Here is a 27,591-nt window from a genome sequence, read left to right as displayed (position 1 = left end):
GATCGTGTATGATCTAGACTATCGAAATTGAATTTAAAAGTGTAACAATCGATTAAACATTCCATGATATGGCCATATGAATTGGATAAAATTGGATTTATTTTAATTTGAACTTTTGTTTCTGAAATTCGATTTGGTTTTTTTGTGAGAAAACGCGTTCAGCTTTGAGAAACGATTCGATTTGAGCTTTGAGAAACGATTCGATACTGGAACCGGAATTCGAAATGCGGTGTAGCCGAAGTCAAATTTACCTGAGTAGCTGCATAGAATACATTTGTTTCAAAACGTTTGAAAATCAATGTAAACATCTTTGAGGAATCGTAGTGCGAATTAAATTGTTGGGTACCTTCCGAAACGAAAACTGAATTGTTCAGTTCGTCGAGATGAATCGATTGGTATATGACAATCGGCCCTCTGGGCCTCGGAAAATTTGTCTTAATTTTGAGCGAATTCTATACCTATTTTTTATATTTATAAAAAAGGTAAAACCATGTGTGCTAAACGGCATTTTGTGTCAAAGTCTACATGTCCAGAAAGTTTCATTCAATTCTGGGACTTTCTTCGATTATCTAAAGACTTTATAATTTAATTACATAAATTTCCTCTTTGAATGATAAAATGAGAAAGAAATCGTTTCACCGTTAGGGGAATTGAAAATGGATTTTAACATTTTTTCTTTTCGTTGATCTTTTTATAGGCTTTTCTTTGAGGTTGGTCATTCTCAAGGATATATCAATATCTGTGCATTTTCATAAATTGGTCACGGTTTGGACAAGAGTTATGTTAGCAAATTCTACTTTTCGCTTAGTTTTTAATCCGTTTCTTGATGAGTATTGATTCGAAAACTATCGAGTCGCAATTAGAAGTTTCATCATAAATTTAGTGAGCCGTAACGGGATCTGCATAGTGATTAATCATTGCAGCGTTGTTTTCCTTAGATATGGATATACAAATATGCAAATTGTCGTGGGAAAAATTTATTTATGACAAATGGCTTCAATCGTATTCTCGTATAGAGCCAAGATTCATTTGAATTATACTCGAATTGCTCAGCTAGTGAAGTTCTTAGTTCGCCGCAAGCTCTCTATAGAAAATACGGTCCAATAGTCATGTTAAGCGACCACGCCAATGACTAATAATTGTTTCTCTGAAAAAAACGCTTGCCTGTTATGTGAATGATATAAAGAAAAAAAATGACGAATATTTCAGTAAAATAAAGTTATAATACTAATGTTAATTGATTTGCGGCGGCAGAAAACTCCTGGCATTCAAAATCGTCACTGCTGTTTAGATTTCTACCAGTGAAGTAGTTTCTACTTTTACTTTCAGTCCCCCATCGCCGTTGTCGCATGTCGGCAGTCACTTTGTTCCGCGATTGTCGCTGTTTCATGTTTGCATTCCTTCTACTTCCGCTCGATGCAAAAAAAAAACCAACACCCTGCAGACAGTTGCACAGTTGCAGTTAGGTTGCATCAAATAACCGCTACCAACCACATTCGCTCCTGTTTTTGTTAGATTTGAAACAATCAAAAAAAATATTGCGCAAACCGCAGACAAAATTTGGTGCACAGCAGCTAATGACTCCACGCCAAAAACCTGCACGATAACTGCGACAGCTTGCATGAATGGACGACGACGACGACGACGACGAAGGGCGTCCTTGAGCGGTAATTAGTATTATATTTACGTGTGGTTCATGACGGATGAAACGCGATCCCATTGCAGCAACCTTGCCGTCCCTGCCCCGTTGCCCCCCCCTCCGGACATTCGCAAGTTCGATGATTGACGACAGAACATGAACATGGTGGAATTGCTCCGTTGTGTAGTAAACGTAATCTTAAGCAACAGTTTAATTTGGGAATGTTCAGTTTAGTTGATTTCAATTCTTACCGGCAATGTCCGTGGTGGTGTCCGGTAAGAGGTGTTCGAAGAAGTGCTCAACGGAGAACGAGGGAATGTTGAAAGGCCGTTGCGGAAAGATCGCAGGCACGAAAATGTTTTGAAAGGTTTTCCATAGCGTCGATAGTGGCCCCGACCGCGCGTGGGTTTGAGTTTGTGTTTGTGCGGATAAATGTCAAGCACAGCCGACTTCAGAGTCGACTGCCTGGTCGGTGTTCGTAGTAGCGTAATAGTGCATTAGGTTAGCACTGAGTTATGATTCACCGGCGTGCTGTGGACAATTTTAGTGAGCAATACGATGATAAATTGGGAAAACTGTATAGAGGAAATTGATAGTAGCCAGACAGAAACAGTGGCGACGTGTCTGGAGAACGTGCCATTTGAAAACGATTTCCTAATTCCTGGTTTGACGCTAGTTTGCGTCACCTTTCACGTTGCTCGTGTTATAAATAGAGACCGTTCGTTTTCGTTTATAACAACACGATAAACAATAATTAATGTTCTAATAAGTTCCTTATTTGGATCACACGTTTTTGCTTGTTCAGCATTAATAGAAACCTCGATTTCACGCATCCAAAAACTAAACTATGAGTCATTACTTTATTTATTGTGCTCCTAGGAATAAACACTTTTTCAGGAACTCTAATAGTAATGTCAAACCCAACTTCGTTTTTAGATATGATATTTAGTTTTTACTAACGCAAGTGCCCTAGGCTTTGTATGATGAGCTACAGGGCGCGCACCCCCGCATGGCGGATGGGGATGGGAGTCAAATTATTCTTCGCGTATTGACAAAGTCGAACCATACCGAGATCGATCGTTCGCTTACAAATGTAAAAAGATGAAAATTATTATGTTATCTGGATCTTTCACGGAGTGGACAGCACTAATACTGCTTAAAATTGACAATAGGTCATTAGGTGGTTTCGAGCATTCTTATGCCTGGAATTGGTCACCAATTTGAATTATCTTGATCCACTTGGGATTAATGGTAATATATCATATTCGTCCTGAACTTGGTGAATTTAATTCAAAAAAGAGGATTATTGTTATCAGGAATAAGAGTAAATTGACCTCTTATGAACCGTCGAGAAGCTTTCAAACCTTTCCGATCCGACTAGGTATCGGTACTAATGTTTACTTTAAAGTAATAATCGTAAGTACCGCTTCAGACATAAAAGACTATATAGGAAAGCAGGGCCAAGACCGAAGCGGATACAATGCGAAATTTTGCAAAGTTTCATCGGAACATCTAAGACACAGAAGCAGTTGGTAGGATGACGCTACACGCTACGCTACAGACGCACGACTCAATGCTCGACTGGTTACAGGGTGAAGCACACACTTCGTGCCCAAGTTACAAACTCTCTGGTGAACTTGCAATAGAAGATATTCGTATCTTTCTTTGCATAACCGTAAAGGAATCTGTCGCTTGGGTTACATGCTGGAGGGAACCTGTCAATGATAGGCCGGTTTCCTCCTTCGTTACTAGTGTTCATTTGGGCACCATAGCCTAGTTCGTCTGGTATGGAAAGTACGGATCGTTGTAACCACCCCCCTCGGTCAGAGTAGCCCATAAAAAGAACAAAAAAGAAATAGGTATTTAGTTTTTACTAACGCAAGTGTTCCAGCTTTCATATTTCTGTCGTTTTTAGTAACTTCGTTTCCATACACCCCTTTTTACTCCGTTTTCCACAATATTTACTTCTATATATTTTTTTCATGCTCTTCCATAACATCACCATCATCGCCCACGGAAGGCCGCTCCAGTCGATGACAAGCATGCGGGCCACCCGCCGGGCCTTCGTGGTCTGGGGGTGTTTCCCGTGGACCCATAAATACGTACCAACGTCACCTGGAGGACTCACGGGTTATATGCAATCCACCGGTCACAGCCGATTACCAGCTAAAGGCTGGATCTGCCAAAATCAACCATTACGACCCGAATACGACATCACTTAATGATACTGTCCTAGTTTTAAATGAGTCGTTAAATGAAATTAGAAACTGCCCTTGGCATCGTATAGCTTAAGCAGTGTGCCTAAAATATTATGTTATTGAATATAAAAAATAATATATGGAAGCAAAAAAAGAAACAGATTGTCTCGGACCAAAGTGAGATTATTTGACACACACACACACATACACACACACACACATACATACATACACACACAGACATTGCTCAGCTCGATGAACTGAGTCGAATGGTATATGACACTTGGCCTGAAATCGAATGAAATAAAAAAACAAAAGATCGATAGCAACGGCGCGACTTGAACCGAGAAACATTAGATCACAAAGTACTCCAGTTAATAAATAATTGATACATATGATTCCATGCAGCGGCACTTGGAAGTCGAGTGCAAATTACACTCGGAACCTGTAAAATTCTGTACGATTGGAATACTGCGACATTTGACAAGTTAAGTAGTTATGAATTGTATCGTTTGTAGAATTAGGTCACATGTAAAATTCATAATTTCTTTCTGTGTCACTTCGTTCAACTAAGTGCTATTATTTCTTCTATATTTCTATTCCTTCGAGTTTTTAGGAATAATTTAATCGGAAAGAAGTATTTTGCTTTTTTCGTGCTCAATTTTTTTACGTTTTGCATTCAGCTCATCAGTGCAATAGCAGGTTATGCGATACCTAAACCCCTGAATGACTACGGGCGTACAAAACAAATTGAGGGCATACTGTCCCGTCAATTTTTTTTGTACTTTCGGCACGTCAGGATAGACATTGCACTTCGGTGTAAATAAGTTATTTGGAAACAGCAAATACTTTGCGTCTGCTTAGCGGATTATGTTGATCCGTGAGGTGGCATTAACAGTTCAACATAACCTGCTAATGAACTATTGAGCTGAATGTGAAACGTAAAAAATTTGAAATTAATCGTGTGCGCTTCAACACAAACCAGGGATGCCAGGTCATTTTTTCAAAACTGTATGTGCAAAATCTGTGCCGTTTCCCGTTACATAATAGCTGATCGGAATCATTTTGGTGAGCAAAAAAAAAAAAGATCTCGCTACTTCCAACCGCTCTGTCGGATATTTATTTTCTCTCAGTTTTCTTTAGCAAATTGAAAACTTTTTTGTGGTAATCGAAAGTCTGTGATCGAATTCTGAAATTTTTGAAAATCTGTGCAGAAAATTGCAAATCTGTGAATCTAGCTTCTCTGGCACAAACCGGTATACATGAGGTACCTGGATGACTTCTTTCGTGTTATTTCTCGTTCTTCAAAACTATAGGTTGTTTTTTTTCATAAATACGTTTATTTCTTAAGGCAGTTTACATAAGTTTTTCTTCGCTTAACATCACTTTTACATAAAATTCTTATCCTAATATAATTCTAAAATAGTCACAACGATTTAAATTTATTAAAACATATTCCTCTTATTACTTAAATATCATCTTAGGTAATTCGTCATTAATTATGAAGTCTACTCGGAAATATTATTTAAACCAAACGATTAACTTCTATAAATTATAAAATAAGCTGTTATTTTCAGACATTTTGTTGATAATTTCATAAAGTGTTTCGAGTTTGTTTGTATCATTACATAATTTCTATTCTAATTTAGCTATTGGTTGAACTCATGGACGCAGCTGGAATCAGAACTAAGTCTTCAAAGGGTCCTTTAGTAAATTAAAACTCCAATTTTCTTTATGAAATGATAAAGAAGTTTCATGTATGGAAGGTCACGACAAGCAAGAATGTCTCGAACTGGGACATTGGATAGTCTACCTTGGGTACGCAAAGAATTTATTAGTTGAGATCTGACATCACGATACTCCACGCATGTCCAAATGACATGATCAATATCCCGATAACCTTCTCCACAAGCACAATGATTAGTCTCGGAGAGCCCAATTCGAAGGAGATGTGCGTCTAACGTGTAGTGATTAGACATGAGTCTGGACATCACACGAATGAAATCCCTACTCACATCCAGTCCCCTGAACCATGCCTTTGTCGATATTTTCAGAATAATTGAGTGCATCCACCGACCCAGATGATCTCTATTAAACTATAGGTTGTGGTGAGCCCAATTCATGGCCGTTTTTCATCGTTTATTTTTATGTGGTGCGGTTGTAGTTTGTAGTTTTTTTTTTCTATTTGACATGCTTCTTTTACTAATTTAAATTATGAATTTACTTTTCCAATGCTAAGCCGTCTAGATGGCCAAAATTGTCCGCGTCCTTTGTATTTTTTTCGAATATGGCGATTCGTCAGCAATGAAATCGTTCCACTAGAACAATATGCTGTTTTAATTCTTTCTCTAGTGTTTGTATGGCCAACTAGGAATCTATCCGTGAGAAAAACGAGCTGTATAGTCTGAGTAGGTGCCGGATCCTTCGAATGACCAAGTTTGAATTCTTCTTGATTCAGACGTCTTGGTTGTCTTAGTTGAACTGGCATCTACTGTGCAAGCCAGATATTAGATAGGAGACTAGGATAGGACAAGTTCAAAATTCGGCCTGGAACTGTTAGGATGAGAGTAGCTTAAGAATATAATAAATATTGATTAAATATACATTCCAATAAGCTAACTATTGTCTTATTTCATCACTACCATAGCACCTCAGTTTAGGACTAATTGATTTTCAACTAAAACAACCACATATTTCTGTCTCGGTGCCCGGCTGCCCAGAGATTTAGGAACAAAAACTATATGTTTAACAACTAACAGTTTTGAGAAATTCACCAATGCATTTCGCAGAATGGCAGGTGATCGGGAGAATCGGGAAAACGGGATAATTCGGTTTTATCGGGAAATAGCCGGGAATTTTAATTCCCTTCTGTGAGGGCTAGTTTAAGGGCTGAAAAGAATATAGTTAGATTTGTTCAGTGAATCTATGTTTAATTTTCTTTTAAATGTGCTCAACTACGGATTTCATAGTAGGATCACAAGAATGTTGATATTAATGCCGACGAAGGAACAGTATATGATAGGAGAATTAAATTGAGTTTGAGCTTTGGGAACTGATAGACTTCTAACTACAATCATGTAATGATCTAAACAATCTATTGCTGTATTGATATATTGATGTATTGATACAATCTATTGCTGTATTGATATTTCCCAAAATAATGTCAGGGTTCACATTGCTTCCGGTATGAGATCTGTATTCTAGACGAATGGTTCTAAAATTGTAGAATACCGAACTAATTGAATTAACCATTGCTGTTTTATATCCTGAATATTATTGGTAGATGATCTGAATCGGAGTCTGTTTGAGTAAACTTCTTGATCGGGATCAATTGTAGAAGGGTTTCTCAAAGAAGGTAAACTAGTTGGGTTTTTTTTGTAAATAAAACTGGTTAGACATCAACAAAGAGTTAATTATGAAGAACTCGTACTTTCTGATAATTTTCTTGTTATTCCACGAGAGATGTTAAACATTGAAGAAAATTGATCGATATCTCATGCGTTTTTGAAAACTGTAAGCGACTACCAATTTCTTATCCTTCACGACATTTGTGATGGATACTATGTCCTGCGACTTCAGAACTAATTGGCTCAAGTGGCACTATAAGTAGTTGCAACAATCACCGATTAGCAATCAAGATAAATTACTATAAAGACTGTCCCAGAAAGCATGGACGCAACCAACCGCTGCCATTTCGCAATGGTTCAGAATCTGTCAATTTTTATGGATGCATCCTGTTGTTTACACTCTTCTCTAACCACTTGTGCAGTTGTTTATTCGTTTTCATTAGTTTGTTTCGAAATGCGTGAACTTTCAGCAGAACAACATCGAAAAATTGTGTACAAATGATGCACAGAACGCGGACTGTCACTGAGAAAGATAGCAAAAATGGAAGGAGTAAGTGAAAAAGCCTTGTGAAATGCAATCAGGAAGTTCGGTGAGGATAACACCTTTGAGGATAAACCGAAAACGGATCGAAAAAAAGGTCCTGTTAACCCTCAGTTGTATAAAAGTATACTGAAGGCGTTCGAGCAAAAGAAGTAGGTTTCAGTTCAGGATGTGGCCAAAAAAGTGGGCACTTCGGAGTCAAATGTTCTTCGTGCTAAAGAACGTTTGAATCTTCGAACCTATAAGAAGCAGAAACAACCAAAACGTAGTCCGAAACAAGAAGCATCGATCAGGCCGAGGGTTCGAAAGCTGTACAATACGATTCTTGCTGGAGACTTGAACTCCATAATCATGGACGACGAAACCTACGTGAAACTCGATTACAAATCCTTGCCGGGACCACAATATTATACGGTGCGAGAAGGGCAAGTGTTAAACCAGTCCGAGACATCGATTGAAGTCGAAAAATTTGGTAAGAAAGCTATGGTCTGGCAATCAATTTGTAGCTGCGGTAAGATTTCGAAACCCTTCATCACCACTGCTTCAATGAACAGCGAAATATACATCAAAGAATGTTTACAAAAACGACTTCTACCCATGATTCGAAGCCACAAGGATCCTGTTGTCTTCTGGCCAGATCTTGCTCCTTGCCACTACTCAAAATCAACGGTAGAATGGTATACTACCAAAAATGTCACTTCCGTCCCAAAAGACATGAATCCACCAAATTGCCCACAACTGCGACCAATTGAAGAATTTTGGGCATTAACGAAGGCACATCTTAGGAAACATGTCTCGGCAGCCGAAACCATTCAACAGTTCGAAAAAGATTGGGAAAAACTGTCAAAACTTGTCGCCAAGAAGTCTGTACGGAATTTAATGAGGAACGTTCGCAAGAAGGTGCGCCAGTTAGTCTACAATGGCTAAGTAGCAAACGTCGAGAATAATATTCTGTTGTTGTAGTCTAATATTATCAGTATATCCAATAAAATTTGAATATCTATCACTTGTGAATTATTTACAGCGAGATCAAAGAGCGTCCATACTTTCTGGGACAGTCTTTATTCAAAGAGCTTATCGCTCCATATGGAATTCCACAAGGCATGGTCTTGGATCTCTGATCTTCCTCCTGTACTTCAACGATGTGAATGTTTCTTTGTGATGTCCACGCTTATTTTTCGCTGATGATCTCAAGTTATTCCAAATAGTTCGGAGCAACGAGGATGCCGTTTTTTCTCAACACTAACTTGCATTATTTTTAAAGTGGTACAAGATAAATCGAATGGCTTTGAACATTGACATATGCTCAACTATCACGTTCACACGCGAAAAAGTCCCTAAAAGATACAACTACGTCGATATGGAACCCATATTACTTTAACGGTGCTTACTATCATCTATAATCTATCCATCTATCCTTCTACGTTATTGATCATTTCGTGCTCTAAGTCAGTTTAAGTTGCACGTTGAGCATGATCTACTACTCCCAACTATCATGCATTTGGTTCAACATGCAATTTGAACCGATATCTGATCAATCACGGGAAACTCACGGGAGGTCAACTAAGCTAAGCTATATCCGGAACTTCCGGAGCTGGAAGTTAGGAACCGGCATTGCAGACATTGGTTTGTTTGACCAGCAACTAACCTTATCTACAATTTAAAATAATGTTTTGCCTGATCGCTCTGCATAAAGGGTTGTAATTTCTAACACATTTAACTTGTATTTCCGGAACCGGAAGTCAGATCTGGACAACATTCTACACTAACTTGCGGGAATATAATACCTTTCATTTAAATCTATGCTTGTGAAAATCGATTATCGGCTTGGAGTACACAATAATTGTTTCGGTACTTCCGGAAACGAAGATCCGGTATATCAAAAAAATTAATGTAATTGGTCATTCGAATCGGCGGTGCAGTCTGTTGAAATAGAAGGTCAAATTCCACAAAATCAATCTAATACCAAGGCTTTGCTATATTGTTTATTGGTGCGGTAAAACCCTTTCGTTATCTTGAAGATATGATGACCGACCCGCTTTCTCGTTGGTCTCGTTACGAATCAAAAGGTTCGGATTGTGCTTGAAGTAACTATGAGATGAGAGAATTGTATTTCTTCACCTTGAGGTTGTATTTCTTCACCTTTGTTCCGCTAACAAACCCGCATGTAAAAGTATCATGTAATCAGCTTAATAAACTATTCCATGTAATATAAACCAAACCATATTCTTGAATGATATCTAGTACAGTTAGTTTATGGTATTCGTTTAACTGGGAACTCAATGCGAAGTCATCTGGGTTTTCTTTGAATGATTTTACCACACAGGTCGGCTTGATATTTTTAGGGTCGAAAATAGATGTATTTCATAACGAAAATAATTTACAGATTAATCAAAGTATCGTCCATCGCTATCTACAACTTTTTTCCCACCTCCCTTGCAATATTCGAATATCATCTCGAATAAACGCCTCATTTATTGAGGTGAAGTTTGAAACAAATTCTCGATTTCTGCGAAAGAAGTAGACCGATGAGCTACCAGATCGTGCTGCATCCGGCGGAACAACCAGTAATCAGAAGGAGCAATGTCAGGAGAATACGGCGGGTACGGCAAAATGTCCCACTTGAGCGTTTCCAACTATCTTTTCGTGACTTTTGCGGCATGTGGCCGAGCGTTGCCATGAGGGAGTACAGTTTGATTATGTCTTTGCTTGTACTCCGGCCATTCTTTTCGTAATGCGCGACTCAAACGCATCTATTCCGGACTATGCCAATTGACCATTATAGTATCGTCTGGGTGTAGCAGCTCATAGTACACAACACCCGGCTTTGGTGTTGATGTTGAGGTCGATGACAACAATTGACCGGGCATAACGTAGTATTTTTTTTTTTTGGGGTTATCATAGAATATCAATTTTTCATCCCCAGTAACGTGTTGCATCTGGCGGAACAACTAGTAATCAGAAGGAGCAATGTCAGGAGAATACGGCGGGTACGGCAAAATGTCCCACTTGAGCGTTTCCAACTATTTTTTCACGACTTTTGCGGCATGAGGCCGAGCGTTGCCATGCAGGAAAATAACTTTATCGTGTCTTTGCTTGTATTTCAGCCGTTCTTTTCGTAATTCACGGCTTAAACGCATCAATTGTAGCCTATATCAATTGCCGGCTATATCAGCTCATAGTATCATGAATATTCAGCTTTGGTGTTGATGTTGAGGCCGATGGCAACAATTGGCCGGGCATAGCGTAGTATTTTACCTTCTTGGAGTTATCATAGAATATCGATTTTTCATCCCCAGTAACAATTCGATATGAAAAAAAAACCCTTTCTTTGTTGCCTTTGAATCAGCTGCTCGCAAATGAAAAATCTCTTTTCAATGTCTCTCGGTTTAAGTTCAGAAGGCCCCAACTGCCTTACTTTTGAATCATTTCCATGAATTTTAATTGTACAGAAACTGCTTGTTGAGTCACTTTCAATGATTCTGCAAGCTTCTCTTGTATTTGACTCAGATCTTCAACGAGTTTGTTTTTCCCGCGTTGTTTTTTACCACTCAATTTTTCCGGAGATAGCAGAGCCGATCTCAACAAACTTAAGCTGCGATTGAATTGTGGATCAAGTTCGAAGATCAAACTGCTGGCACTTCCGGTTCCGAAGATATAATGGTATAAGTGGCATAAGCGACAAAATGTTGTTTTTCTACCTCTGAACTTTTTCGGAGATAGCAGAACCGATTTCAACAAGCTTAAGCTTGTTTTAAAGCTACTATTGAACCGTGGATCAAGTTCGAAGATCAAACTGCTCACACTTCCGGTTCTTAAAATATAATAGCATAAGTGACGTAACCGACTAACCGCACATTTTTCATCGGCTGATTTTTTTTCGAAGAGGACTCAACGAATTTCGATAAACCTTTTTAAAACCTAACAATGTCAATCAAATTTGGAAAGGGTTATGGCGAATATATCCGTTTTTTTTATATGTGACGTAACCGACAATTTCCAGTATTTCTTGATGTAACATAGTTTCTCGGTGATGATAGAATCGATCTCGAAAGGTTTAGATTCGTTTGAAAGCTACTATTAGGTTATTTGATAAACTCACAATACTAATGGACGAAGAAAGAATCTCACGAATGACCTAATGAGACTATTTAAATGACGAATGAAAGGCATTATCACACCACTAGGTGGATTAAGAAAGGTTCTTATCTTGTTCTTATGTATGGAATGCACCTTACTGACGTTGTACCATTTCATAGAATGGTTTGGCGTGCCTGATTTGTACGTGCTCTAGAAAAAGCTTATTTCTTCCGTCGCTTGTTCAATATTGTCGAAAAATTGCTTTTTCTGGTGAGCTTTGCGAGCACTTTGCCCAAAACACTACCGAAGAAAATGAAACTTTGTCATACACCGTATACAAGCAATCTTAGTCACTGTGACAATGAAATACCCAGAAGGACGGACCTTCAAAATGCCAGGATGTTCAACCCAACCAAATCAGCATCCAGACTATGCAGTATCTCATGTTTGTCAGAAGAAGGATTAACACATTTAGCCACATCGACTGGGTGTCAGTCTGATAAATACTTTTTGAGTATTTTTTCTCACTGTTTCATGATCCTGGACGGTGTCAAGAACAACGACCAAGCTGGATTTGAAGGCATGGAAACCGTACAACTTTCCAATCGGGTTTGAAGCCTTCGTAGGACGTTTAACCAAGTGTCTTGATCGCATTAGATTTGACAGAAAGAAGAATTTCAAGCAGTTACATGTACTCCAATTGTGCTTAGGCAAAAAAATTTCTTTTGTGTTACTCCAAAGCAAAACAAAGTCAGGTTACTTTAATCCTATGCGGAACTGTGTGCAACGATCCTACTGACACTAAGAATCGTTCCTGAATCATGAAGACCTGTGTCTTAAACTCTGAATCACGACCCGGGTTATTGTTGAATAATGCCAACATAACATGTTTGAAGTAAAAACCCTCGGTTCCGTGAATGGCCTTTGGTTAGGCTACTGCACTTTTGGTGCCCTAATGGTGCATTCTCTAGAGTGAAGTCTATTGTGAAAAGTGTCATCATCCGCATGAATCACTGGATAGATGAGCAAATCGTCGAAATGCCAAACTGTTGCAGAAAACAACAAAAAACCGAACCGAGAGAACCGAGCTGGTTGCTTGCTGTAGCCTTTACCCTTCGGATCGAATTGGCGAAGGCGAACCCTATTGCTTAGAATAGGCGCCACTCGATTAGAAAGTTTCCAGCGAATAGCGCCTTTCGAAGCCAGCGCCGCCGCACCAAGTAATGCTGAAATTTCACACTTGATCAAACAAAAGTGGTTTCCCCGGGCGGATTGTGCTAGTTTCGTTGCAGAATTGCTTTATTATGGGTTAGTATGCACACTAAATTAGCACATGGTTAGTTTCGCGGGGCGGAGAGAGAGGGGGTATGAGGAGGCGTATATTTGGCGTCTGGTAGTGTCTCGCTAGCCAGCTGCCTCGTTTTCACTAACAAGTCGCCGCGTGTCGTGGTTCGACTAATACTTCAACTGCGAATTGGTGACCACCATTATGTCGGGTTAGGTTTCGTTCGGCTGTCGAAATCTATGATTAGATTTTTTCTTTGCTCTTTTTCCTACTTGTGTTTATTCAAGTTGCCGACCGTCGTCAGGTGATTGTATCGGAATCGGAGGAACTCGGTGTGCTACTGAAGCAGGAGCTGGGTTTCGTGTCGCGTTGGTTTAGGTGTGGAATGCTAAGCCGTTTCCTTTCTAATTTGCTAATATTAAGTTTTCGACCCAAGGAGGCTCAAGAACTTTCCAATAAGTGCTAAATTACTGTTTAACCTTCCGACATTGGTTCATGCTTAGTAATCTAGATCTGTTGGCTGTTTAGTAATGATGTAGAGTTCTAACATGGAAACATGGAAACGCCAGACGACGTGAGGTGACGGCTATCGAGCCAACAAAACCTGTCAATATTTCTAGATTACTCGCTCGGCTCCGATCTGTTTTGTTTCGACCGTCTCGTATCTATTTTGAAACTATAAAACATATGTAAACTGCATATTAGATCTTGTCCCGATCAATTTTCTCGTATAGTCGGCATTCGTTGGTTTTTATGTCAGCGGTGATTGTGTGTTGGCGTAACACCATTAGTCCAAATTAACTGCACTGCACTGGTGCGGAGGTAATCTTGTAATTTCGGTATAATTTACTGAACTTAAAGTTATTGAAAAATGTTTTCCTGGTTGTGCAAAGGCATAGCCATATTATATTTAATCCATATCGCGGAACAAGTGTTTGAATGAACTGATCACCTCTAGAAAGCTTTAAGAGGGACACTCTTTGAAGAATTGTACGTATTTAGTATTCTAATAGTATCTGAGCTTCATGTAATCTATTACTTGGATCTATCTAAGCTCAAATTTGGACGAAGTCGGGAGAGATTCAAGATGTCCGCATTATTTCTATTCCTAAAAACTGTGTTTCTTATTTAAAGAGTGTTTATTAGGAGCTTGCTGATTTGAAATTTAAATAAAACATATGCCAAATTATGAAATACAGAAAGTAATTTCTTTGCATTTAACGTGTAAATATGATTTCGGGCATATGACCGTCACGACTATTATTCATAAAGATCATTCTGGAGGTCCAATTTTCGATCCCTTTTTCCGAGCATTGAAGGGCGTATTTGAATATTGGTTTCCAAAGCATCAATCGCTGCTGGTGGTATTAAATCACACGAACGCGGAGCCCACTTCACCGGTCCGTTGCTCGAAATAATGGTGTCGTTGAAATGTTATTTCAATAAGTCGATTGTTTCGTCCGCAGTATGACATAAATTTGTAGGTAGACTGCCATTAGAAGAAGATGATATGGCCGATCTACCTATTAATGAATTGTTTTCGTTAGAAGATGAACTGCAAGGCGGTCCTGTGTTTTGATTATTTACATTAGAAGAATTAAGTGGTCGATTTCTACCTGTTACACTAGCATAACTGACATTAGAAGAAGATGATGACGAGGTCGATCTACCTGTCAATACATTGTTTTCGTTAAAAGACGAATTGGCAGACGCACCTGTTTTTTGTTTTAATTTCGAAGAAATAAGTGCCTTAGAAGAATTAGGCGTGGCATTTGTAACGGTTTTTTGATTTTCAGGTATGTTCTGTAAATTTAAGGTCGTTGATTTGACTTGTTGTCTAAGCGCTACAGCCATGGTACCAAAAATTGTCTAAGTTCCCTGACAGGACATTTCAAATAATTGGATTTATGATTTCCATCGCAATTTGAACATGAAAATTTATCAGTGGTTTCATTCATTGGACAAACGTCTTTCGAATCCGATTTACCACAATTCAAGCACCGTATATCCATATGACAATTTTTGGTTCCATGGCTGAAGCCTTGGCAACGACGACATTGAGTTAAGTTTGCAATACGATTATGCCGTTTATAATGTTCCCAATGAATTTAAATGTGGGAAATGAAACGAATATTTTCTAAAGTTTTCAAATTGTTTACATCACTTCGATTGAAGTGTATTAGGTAAAGTTCATGGGAAATTCCAGAGCGTGGTTTAGAAGTACCATTCGCTCTTTTTTTCATAAGTATTACTTGAAAAGGGGTAAAACCAAGCAATTCTTTTATTTCATTTTTAATTTCATCAGTACTTTGATAATTTGATAAGCCTTTCAAGACAGCCTTGAAGGGTCTGTCTGATTTTATATCATATGAATAACATTTATGAAGTTTCTCGGACAAATATCGTGGCACCATCCTGTTGAAAACCACATTTCGTCTACATCCACATCTTGAAGATTTGCCAAAAAACATTCATTGATTATGGTTTTGTCTCGATTTCCCTTCACGGTACCTCATTGTAAAAGAAATATCCCGATGATTTCACCAGCCTATAGAGCGCACCAAATAGTACATTTATTGGGATGCATCGGTTATTCTTGAACGGCTTGTGGATTATATCTGTTCCAAATAAGGCAATTTTGCTTGTTGACGTAACCATGCAACCAAAAATGCGCCTCATAACTGAAAAAAATTTTGCGCTATAAACAGTTTTAATTAAACACTGATTTTGACAATAAATTTTCGTGATTTAGAAGCGTTGTTCTGGAGGTAATCTATTCATGATGATTTGCCAAACAATACTGAGTAAAGGCGTCGCTTTACACTGTCAAAACAACTTTCAAACAATAGAATAAGCCCTATTGAAAAAAAACCTGTTTTAATCCACCTAGTGGTGTAATGATGCTTTTCTCATTTTCATTTTCTCCTGTATATTACAGCAGAAATTCCCCGGAATACTATAATTTAAAAAAGTTCAGAAAATAGTTTTGAAGTTTTCTGTTGCATAATACTACTACATTGATACACTACATTTAAATTTAAATTAGTGAAAATCAATTCCATCATATGTGAGAAAGTGAAGTGGGCTCCATTTTATCATATTTGATTATTATTGCCGGTACTTCCGGAACCGAAAGCAGGATATAGGCGTAGTAACATTCGATTCATTTAACCATTCTCTAACATGAACTACAAACTTATTTACGGTTCTCTATGTCGATTTGAATTTTGGAAAAAAATGTGCCGATAGTCGGACTTGGATGAAATTTAGCAAATCATTCATGGGACTATCAATGGTTTATTTGATTACAGAGTCTCATGGTCTGCAAACTAGAGGAAATCACTAGCCAATATAAAGAGGTAGCTTATGAACAATGTATTCCTGAAATTGACGTTTTCATACTGAGCACCCTATCTCCGGAACCAGGAGTTTGATCCGAATGAAAATTGGGATATTCTTATGGCATCTTAAGAACTTCCATCTCCGAGAAAAGTGAGTGACATTATTTTCACATCTTTTTTGCATATCACCCTGTAATTCCGGAACCGAAAGTTGGATCCAACTGAAATTCCGGAAGTTTGTATGGGACCATAAGACCTTTTCTATGAATCTAAGTTTGTGAAAATCGGTTCTGCCATCTCCGAAACACTCACTTCGGATCCAAATGAAATTCAGGAACTTTGTATGGAACCATGAGACTTTTAATTTGATTGTTTATTGTTTATTTGGGAGCAGGGAGAAGCCCGCTGGAGATGAAATTTGGCAATCTCTTTCTCCAGCAGGTATAAAACCTCCTCATCAGTATCAACAGATTACAATGATCCAACCGATACATTTGGGCTCAACACTAACAATTAGAACTAACAATAAAAACTAACAATTAAAGCTAACATTTTGAGCTAAGTTTGTGGATATCGGTTTAGCCATTTCTAAGAAAAGTGAGTGACATTATTTTTACATTTTTAATTTATAATTTTCACATTTTTGGTGCATATCACCCTGTAACTCTGGAACCGGAAGTCCGATCCAAATAAAATTCAAGAACTTTGTATGGGACCTTGAGACCTTTCATTTGAATCTAAGTCTGTGAAAATCGGTTAAGCCATCTCCGATAAAAGTGAGTGACAATATTTGTCACACACACACTCACACATACACACGCAGACATTTGCTCAGCTCGTCGAGCTGAGTCGAATGGTATATGACAATCGGCCCTCTGGGTCTCGGTTCAAAAGTCGGTTTTTGCAGTGATTGTATAGCCTTTCTATATAAGAAAGGCAAAAAACATACCTAAAAAACACCCGTTACAAAAGTACATCTACAGATATTTTAAACAGATTTTTTCTGTCGTTTTCTGTTCCACCAAGCTTTTTCATATGAGCTACCAGTAAAAAGTTATGATTATTTTTTCATCCCAAACTAGTCAAGCTTCAAATGTCAATATTTTTTAGATGCCAGATCGATGAAAATGTATCCTATGCGGTTCCTGAAAGGTCATAATATAAGTAAAAATTTAAGAGAAAATTGGAAGGGTGTTATTTTTTTAACTTATTTAAATTAGTTTCAAAAATACTTTCAAAAAACTCAAAAACATTGCATAACTCTTAAACGCCTTAACGTATCAACATACATTTTTCAGCAAAATAATAGTATCAAATTAGTTCTACAAATGTTCCATACATTGTCCTTTCGAGAAATGAGACACACCAAAACTACAGCCGAAAATAGAATTCAGAAACAATTTTAATTATTGCGCAAAGATCAGTTCAACAACTCTTCTAAAGACAACTTTTCGGTGGAACGTTTCACAAAAAAGTTAGAACAAAAAAAGTGATATTTCAGGAGCCACCCTACTTTTACTCGGGAAAATTGATGTAGCTCGATCAAATGGAGAGCTAGAGAGGTGGAACTAATATTTAATAGTGAAAATATTTTTGTCACGCTAATTTCCCGTTTCGGACCATAGTGCAATGGTGATGCACAAACGTACACATTCATATACGACTGATCGTACAAATATTTATTCGCATACGGACACACGAACCAGGATTTGATTGGCTCGACCTATCCATGTGTATTTCTGACAAACATCGTATTACTTCGTGGATTGTTTAGTTCCTGTATTTCCATTGTTCAATTGAACAACGCAGCATATGATTATGAATTGTATGTGAACCAGAAGCTCCCACCCAAGACCACCGAAATGGTAGCCGAAAAACGAAAAGGTAAAAGTTTCACTGTAAAATATCTCAGCCTGATGTTTTGAACTTAAATCTTTTAGCCAATGGTTTTTTTTGTGACTAAATGGGGTTTACTACATTTATTAGTTTTTGTGATAGTTGTTTCCAACAGCTCTGATATTAAATCCCTATGAAACTGCTAATATAAAAATTCATATCGGTAACTGTTTTTGATATGTGAAAAATTGAGCATACATTGGATTGAATTATGTATGTAATAATCATTTAGAAATAAGCAGTTTTTCAGTGAGATCACGATTCAATCCGATAGTTTTGTATTTGAGAAGTGACCCGAAACCCTCATCGAAATGGGTTAACACTTCTACTTCGACCAAACACACTACTTGACACACGGAAGGAAGCAATCCTAGTGGATTTTTTGCCGAGTTCAATTGCCGCATGACCTTTTTCAAAACGGCCACTACGAACAACAACAACAACAATCTCTACGAAAAAAAAAATCGCTCACATTTTGCGCAAGCGACAAACCCCAAATGATGCGATCCAAAAGGTGTCACTGACTGTGTCAGTGAACCGCTTACTATTTTTTTGCGTCGTTCAACACATTCGCGTCCTGGCCCTGGTTCGGGTCAAACGTTCAACCATCCTCAAGAGCTGCTGATGCCGGATGACGAGCGAGAAACCACGAGGTCCGACTCTAATGGCAATGGTAGCACGGCAAACTGAACAAGGTCTGTAATGTTGTTTGCTATTTTTGGCAGCCGGCAGCCCTCGTGGTGTGCTTCTGGGTTTATAGGCGGGGGTTGTTTCGTATCTGCAATCGCGTGTACAAATTATATCTACACCGTTTATTTTTTCCTAATTTGACTGGAGTATTTTTTTTTCTTGTTTTCTTTTTTTCATGGCTGCAATCCAAGTGTGAACCAAGGAGCTGCTCAATCGAAGACTTCGCCGTCCACTTTCTGGGACTAATTAGAACACAAACAGAAGAGTAAGTATTTCAGATTACTGACATTCCCCGCTAGAGCATGCCAAAACGTATTAAAATCCTAACGATTTGCACGATAAACTGCTCCGAACAACGGTGGAAGAACGTTGACCGTTTTTACACTTCTATAACAAAGCGGGAACCTCAGCTAATTTACACACTCTCGCGACTGGTTAGCAGCGATTATCCTCCGCCTGGCTACCGGCGGCTCATGAGGTTCCGGCTAACGAACCTGCTGAACTCGCGTTCGAATGAAACAAATTAAACACAGCAAACAAAAAAAAAACAACGGAAAACGAAGAACGGATATGAGTAGCAAACAAAAAAAAACATAGTTCAAGGCCGCCGTAAAACAAGCGGCGAAATGCTTTGCGCAATGTACCTACGATTATCCTCCATCGGTTTTGCTCGTGTGTTTTGCTGATGTGCCACTTTGTTGTCTCCACACCAATCCAATATAGGTGAGTTGCCATGTGCGATAACTGCCGTTCGATAGCGTGGGGTATCGCGCGGCACGGCCTTGCTGATTTGGTGAGCTTTTTGTGGTGAATAAATGAACTCGGCATTCAACGGTTCAAGGCGATAATAGTGTCAGAAATTGAATTAAACTGATGATGGATAAGCTTATTTTCAATTTTATTTGCGTATGTGTTCTAACTTTGACGTATACACACTTCGAAAATATCCTGTTATTTTACGTCTTATAAGATCCACATAAATGGAACATCGCAGTTTACGCAAATTTACATGCAATATCATGTAATATTGTGTGATTGAAAAATTCAATGACATGAAATTTATTGAAATAACAAAAAAATACTAACAGCGATCGCCTCGACTTGAACCGAGAACCATTGTCCGCACGAAACGTTCTGGTGACTATTTCCTCTATTTCATGATATCTTATTGTAAATCGTCCCTAATTCTTTGTAAAACTTATTGGAAGTTTACTAAATCTAGCTTATCTTATGTAGAAAAGTGTTTAAAATCGAATGGAAGAACCTACACTGGCCGCACGAAACGTTTTGGTGACTTTTTTACCCCAATTCCTTTATTTCATGAAATCTTATTGTAAATCAGTCTTAAATTATGGTAAAACTTATTTGAAGTTTACTAAATCTAGCTTATCTTATAGAAAAAAGTCTGTAGAACCGAATGGAAGAACCTACACTGGCCGCACGAAACGTTCTGGTGACTATTTTACCCCATTTCTCCATTTCATGATATCTCATTGTAAATCGTCTTTAAATCTCGGTAAAATAGCCACCAAAACGTTTTGTGCGGCCAGTGTGAGTTCTTCTAATCGATTCTCCAGTTTTTTTTACATAAGATAAGCTAGATTTAGCAAACTTGCATGAAGTTTTACCAAGATTTAAGGACGATTTACAGTAAGGATATCATGAAATAGAGGAATTGGGGTAAAATAGCCACCAAAACGTTTCGTACGGCCAGTGCGGGATCTTCTAATCGATTCTCAAGACTTTTTTACATGAAAGTATGCTATTCCAGAATACCGCACTCGACTTCTTTTCAAGTTACAAAGTGAATGTTATAGTAAACCCCAAAACTGCTGTACATTTGGAGTAAAACGAGCAGGATTGCGATTTGTGCGGCCATTGTAAACCATTTCATTGAATTCATTTTAACATAAGAAACGCTTTAGCTTGTTGACCTATCTCAATAAGTTCATGAGTTACAGAGTTCTTTGCGGGTTTTCATAGATTTTTCCCACTGTGCGACGGTCATTAGAAAAATGCATGAAAACTAAAAACATCGAAGAATATTTACGCAAAAAACACCATCCTCATTGATTAAAAAGGAGTCATCTCACTGCTAGGTGGATTGAGCACGTTTTTTTTTTTAAATTTAATAATATACTGTAAAAGGCTTAAGCTCTAAGATGCCGATTAAAAAAAAACTTCTAATCACCAGTGTTGGCGAAAATACCGGATTCGGTACGGTACGATTTACGTAATATAGGACATGAAAAATTAGTGAAAAATAAATTCCATTCCAAATAGTGTTTATAGATTTTAATTCCAGCTGATTAATTTACACACGTGCACTATTGTTTTAGGCCCAAAATTAAAACCTTATTTGGCATGAATTTGCTTTATTGAAGTAACAGAAGCGCAGGATCCTGCATGTCTGAAGCACACAGCCCAACACTGATCTTAGCTAAAAATAATAGTCAGGCGAAATTCTACAAAAATCGGAAGTAGCATAAATCTGAACATCCTCCCATCCTTGTAATTTTTCATAATGAAGTGCCAATTTCACGGAAAATTCATTGAAAACTCGCTCTTAAACATTAGCAGATCTTTTTTTTTTTTCATAAATATGTGTATTTCACAGGCAATATACAGAAGTTTTTCTTCGCCGTGGCATCCACAATTCATAGTACATTAAACCTAATACATTTCGAATATCATATTAGTATTTTGGTATTCGTTAGTTAATCTAAACACTGTTTTTATCAAGCGATTTGCTATTATAAATTACATTAAATAAAATACATTAATTTTGTACATGATCTTATAACTATTTCAGGTTTGTTTGTATCTGTTCATCACTTTTATCCAATATAAGATAGCTGGCTATTAGTTGAACTCATGGAAGAGGGAGGGGTTCAACATAAAATAAAATTTAAATTGGAACTCCAATGGACTTAATGAAATGATAAAGAAGTTTCATGAAAAGTCATGGTCACGACAAGCAAGTATGTCACGTACTGGGACATTGGATAGTCTACCTTGGGTACGAAAGGAATTTATTAGTTGAGATCTGACATCACGATACTCCACGCATGTCCAAACGACATGATCAATATCGCGATAACCTTCGCCACAAGCACAATGATTAGTCTCGGAAAGTTCAATTCGAAGGAGATGTGCATCTAACGTGTAGTGATTGGACATGTGTCTGGACATCACACGAAGTCGCTACTCACATCCAGTCCCCTGAACCATGCCTTTGTCGATATTTTAGGAATAATTGAGTGCATCCACCGACCCAGATCATGTTTATCCCAAGAAGCTTGCCAGCTAGCAAGTGTTCTTTGGCGAAACGCGCTATAGAATTCGTTGAAAGCAATCGGTCTCTCATAAATTTCACCCTCAATAGCACCACGTTTGGCTAAAATATCGGCTCTTTCATTGCCTGGAATGGAGCAATGAGCCGGGACCCAAACTATTGTGATTTGATCATTATTATTCAATATGACGTTCAGGCACTGTTTTATTTTGCCCAAGAAAAACGGTTCATTTTTGCCAGCAGCGTTTGAGCGAATGGCTTCAATTGCACTCAGACTATCTGTGAAGAGAAAATAATGGTTTGGAGATAATGTGACGATTACAATCAAACTATAATGAACTGCTGCTAACTCTGCTATATAAACAGATGCAGGTTCTTGAAGCTTGAATGAAGCCGAAACATTATTGTTGAACATACCAAACCCAGCCGCCTCTTCAATTCGTGATACGTCCGTGTAAAATATTTTCTCAGAGTCAATATACCTGAACTTACTTGTAAATATTTTTGGCATTTCCAACGAGCATAGGTGTTCCGGGTTTCCACGAACTTCGCGCTGCATGGATGTGTCGAAAAATAAAGTTGAGTCAGGGACATTTAGGAGGCTGTCACGGATAGGAATATATCTTGAAGGGTTGATTTCCTGTGATATATGGTTAAAATATACTGTCATGAATCTTGTTTGAGATTGAAGCTAAACTAGCTTTTTGAAGTTATTAATAACCAGTGGATTCAGTACCTCACATCTTATTATCAGTCGCGATGAAAGCTCCCAAAAACGATCTTTCAATAGAAGAACTCCCGCCAGAACTTCAAGGCTCATTGTATGTGTCGAATGCATGCAGCCTAAAGCAATTCGCAAACAACAATATTGAATTCGATTCAGTTTGATAATATGAGAGTTTGCAGCGGAACGAAAGCAAACGCATCCATATTCCATCACTGAAAGTATCTTTGTCTGATACAATTTTATTAGAACTTGCGGATGAGCACCCCACCAAGTTACACGGAAAGACCGAAATCAGCATTATGGCGAAAAAATTAGTTGATTTTCTGATTTTAGTTAGTTATTTTTTGAGACAACTAAAAAAATCTTACTTTTGCTAATTTAGATTTTCTAATTCTAATTCCCTTAATAATAATAAAATATTTGTTGAAATGACTATTTTGTTAGTTGAATTCACCAATTAAACGTCTTGTCATTTCTTAGCTAAGGCACACTTCATTTCTATTCAAATAATTTTTTAGTTGAATTAGAGAAATAAAACGTTGTTTTCAACCAACATAAATGGTTGAATTGGTTTCTGCAATTTGCAGCTATATGGTGCTCTGTCACCGAGAAAATGTTAACACCGTAGTGACTACTAGCCAGATGGCACACTACTACCATTTTTTTTTCAATATTGGCAGGTATAAATACGATGTTGTATTGGAGAAAAAGCAATAAGCGAAACATAAACTTCTTTTTGACATTTTTTTCTCTGTTCGCTGTTTTCTTCATACGACTTCGCCAAATTGACGCTCTCACTGAAAACTTTGAGCACTCGGAAAACAAAAACCGATCACAAATAGTACACCGGACGGCGTAGCCAGAAGGTTGGAAGATACAAAAACATCATTTGACATATACAATTTAAGTGCAACATTCGAAACTTACTTCACTGTTCCGCATAAAAACATTATTACGAACAATCGCTTCAAATGCGCACAAATTCTTAATAAATACACTTTCCACTAAGAGTTTACGTCATTTTTACATATCGGTATAGAAATTTATATATGGATATATCGTGACACATGCGAAAAACATCTAAACTATTAGCAAACAGTTTCGACAAGACTGTCCTTTTTAGCTTTTTAATGAATTGTTTTGCTTTGACACTTCTCATGAGTTTTTGGCTAATAAAATTATTAATAAAACCAATTTCATTTTTGTTTTCTTTGTGCTGTACTTCAGTAATGATGGTGATAGATAAATAGAAACTAATTTTCTGATTTTAATAACAAAATTAGTTGTTCAAAAGAATTTCGTGTTGGATTGAAATATTGCTGGTTTGTGTCCAGGATATTCGCCAACTAAACACATTCCCTAGAAATAAGAGTATTTTTCCGCTTACTTTGCTTTGCTTAATTCTCAATTTTAACTAATTTTATAGCTATTTTGGGAATTTTGTTGTTAAAATCAACTAATTCAAAAACAGTAATACGAATTAGGTGCAGAGTTAATTTCGGTCGTTCCGTGTATTGTTCGATAAAAATTTACTCTTTGTTGGCATTTTGTTATCAGAAAACCTATGCCGTTTTTCATTGAAAAACACTGGTGGCGTGGATTGCTCTGATTTTGCACTTTCGAGCAGAAATGCAATATTTTGACGGTGTTTCATTGCCATTTCTGCTCGAAAGTGCAAAACCAGAGCAATCCACGCCACCAGTGTTTCTCAATGAAAAACGCCACTAATGTGTCCTCCCCACGTGCATTTGGAATCAAACCACACCCCAAGGTATTTTAAAGTCAAAACCTGTTGGATCATTCTTTTCATCATATGAAGCTGAAGCTGTGCGGAATCATGATTTCTTGAAAAGACGACCAGCTATGTTTTCTCCGCAGAGAATTCGATACCCAGGTGAACAGCCCAAACGGACAAGTTATCTAAGATATCTTGCAATGGTTTCTGCAGCTCAATAGCTTTGGGTCTAGTAACTGAAACCACGCCATCATCTGCCAATTGTCTTAGTGTACATGGGGTTACTAGACAGCTGTCAATGTCATTCACGTAAAAATTATAAAGGAGCGGACTGAGGCATGAGCAATGCGGGAGACCCATGTAACTAATTCTGAATGTTGCCAAATCGCCATGTGAAAAATGCATGCGTTTCTCTGACAAAAGGTTGTGCAAATAATTATTTATAACCGCTGGGAGTCCATGTTGGTGGAGCTTGTCTGAAAGAACATCAATGGAAACTGAATCAAATGCTCCTTTAATGTCTAAAAATACGGATGCCATTTGTTGTTTTTGAGCGAAGGCAATTTGGATTTCAGACGAAACTAATGCAAGGCAATCATTCGTACCTATATTTCTGCGGAAGCCAAACTGAGTATCTGACAACAAACTCAAGTGTCGAGACGTCGAAGAATAATTTTTTCGAACAATTTTCTGATGCAGGACAACATTGAAATGGGTCTAATTAGCAGATCATGTTAATCTACTAATGCCAGATCTCCAGAGGTTTCAAACCCCCAAATGACTACTATCTGTTGGCGGCCAGAATTGCCGGAAATTGGTTATTTTCGTTACTTTCGGCAGGTCAGAATAGACATTTTAGTGTGAAACAAGTGTGTTTTAAATAGCAATGATTTGCAGTTCGTTTTCACATCTCATCCAAGTCAGTCGATAAAACAAAACCGCTTACGTTCGGGACGGAAGAAACCAAGTACAGTATTGTGTAAAGAACAACAGAACGATCTCGAAATGAGTTAACCAATCGAACAAAAGCTACCGCCGGTGCCAAAGAATACAATTATTGTTGACTTCAGACAGTGCAAAATTCGAACTTCGATACGAGAATTTGAAGGTTTGCTTGAAAAGCAAATGCATCTTGACGTGTGCATTTACTTCAATGCAATAAGGCAAATAATGTTGAGCACGAAAACATTAAGTACAACATTTCAATGGATGGAAGATAGTGCTATAGAAGTGCGTGTGCATGATCTTCCCTCAAGCGGCATCGATCCATCAGTATCCCTTATAGAACAAAGTACACCAGCTGCAATTAACAACTTATCCAACGCCTGTGAAATAAGTAACGATTGTTCCGCCAATAACAGTGATACCGAATCAATGGACGGGAGCATGAATAGCGAACCACTGTTCCCCCTTCATTCGGTAGATAACAGTGAAAGCGCCTCTCTTTCAAGGAAAAAAAAGTTACAACAAGATCCAGCCAGAAAAATAAATAATTTTAATTGTAAAACGGCCGTGTTAAGCTTAAGTGCAAAAGAGCCGAATAAAAAATCTTGATAAAAAAACAAAAAATAACATTGACTTTTTATGTTAATCCGCAAGGTGGCATTAGTAGATTAACATAATCAACTAATGCACTGATGAACTGAATTACACGTTTTAGTTTTACGCTTTGCTTATCTTAAGATTCCACACATTTTATTCACGTACAAACTTGAATAAATTAGCGTAGTGACGGGTTTATGTAAATGCTTGATCATAAATCACTTTTTTGAACCTCAAGTATTAAGTACCAGCAATTAGCAATGAATTATAATAGATTCTTGGTTGTTACGGTATTGATTCACAGCAAAGCAATTCCATTCTAATTCGAAGATCGATTTCTGTTTGGAATTTTTTGATTCGGCTCAAATTTTGCATAAGCATTCTTCATAAACAAAAAGGACAATTTTGCAGCGTCATCAGTTCACAATTTTAGCTCCAGTTTTACTATTTAGAAGGGTTCCTGGAAATTTTCACAAACATATATCTCAAAAATGGTTGATCCGATTGGTTTGGTACCTTCGGCAATGTTTTTGGTAACTGTAGGAAATGTATAGAAAAGTTGTACACCGTGAAAAACCAGTTGTATTTTTATTTTATTTAGACAATAAAACTTGAAAATCAAATATGTCAAAACTGGAATTTAAAATTCCTTATTTATTCTTTTATAGTTGAAAATGGAGAAATAATTGAATCGAAACCATACAAAAAAAATCCTTCATAGCACTTTGGAGCTTAAAAAATTGCTTTGTTTGTAAGACAGAGAATATTTCACCTTTGTGAAATAACAAAAGATCAACGAACCGAACAGCTCAAGTTAGATTACTTGTATATAAAACAACCGAACAATTCAGTCTATAAATAGTCTTTCGAGATTGTATCTTCCAACTAGCTAATTTAGAAATTAAATCCTCATTTCGAATACCAGTCCGTCTTGAGCCTGAATCCATTAATCACTTCATTTTGATTAGATTTATCACAGCACGGAGTCGATGAAGCAGAAGGAAGAACAAAACAAAAAGTCGATCCGTATCGAACAGATCCGATTCGACCGGAGAATCGAATCAAGCCTTCCTGCCGAATCACGCATCCATCGATCGATGATCTGTCCGTCTATCTATCTATCTATCTATCTATCTATTAATCTATCCGCAGCCGAAGAAGAAAGACACGATCGCGGGAATCGCTTTCCTGGTGCGAACCTGTGGAAAGGTTAAAAGTTTTTTGACCCGCTCCGAATGATCTTGAACTAGAATAATCGCACAAGAATCGCAATTC

The 27,591-nt window shown here is 37.7% G+C and overlaps 1 protein-coding gene across 3 annotated transcripts in view; it reads left to right on the top strand.

Annotated features, from left to right (window-relative positions):
- The window catches only part of LOC131427652 (protein disks lost), an 828,850-nt gene that overhangs the window by 511,783 nt on the left and 289,476 nt on the right, over positions 1 to 27,591 (top strand). For all 3 annotated transcript variants that reach the window (XM_058591040.1, XM_058591038.1, XM_058591039.1), the window contains one exon: positions 19,209 to 19,282. In XM_058591040.1, the coding sequence (XP_058447023.1) occupies positions 19,209 to 19,282 (74 nt within the window). The remainder of the gene's footprint in view (positions 1 to 19,208; positions 19,283 to 27,591) is intronic.

The sequence above is a fragment of the Malaya genurostris genome, chromosome 2, assembly GCF_030247185.1.
Source record: "Malaya genurostris strain Urasoe2022 chromosome 2, Malgen_1.1, whole genome shotgun sequence".
Lineage (NCBI taxonomy): Eukaryota > Metazoa > Arthropoda > Insecta > Diptera > Culicidae > Malaya > Malaya genurostris.
This window is presented reverse-complemented; position numbering and strand designations above follow the sequence as displayed.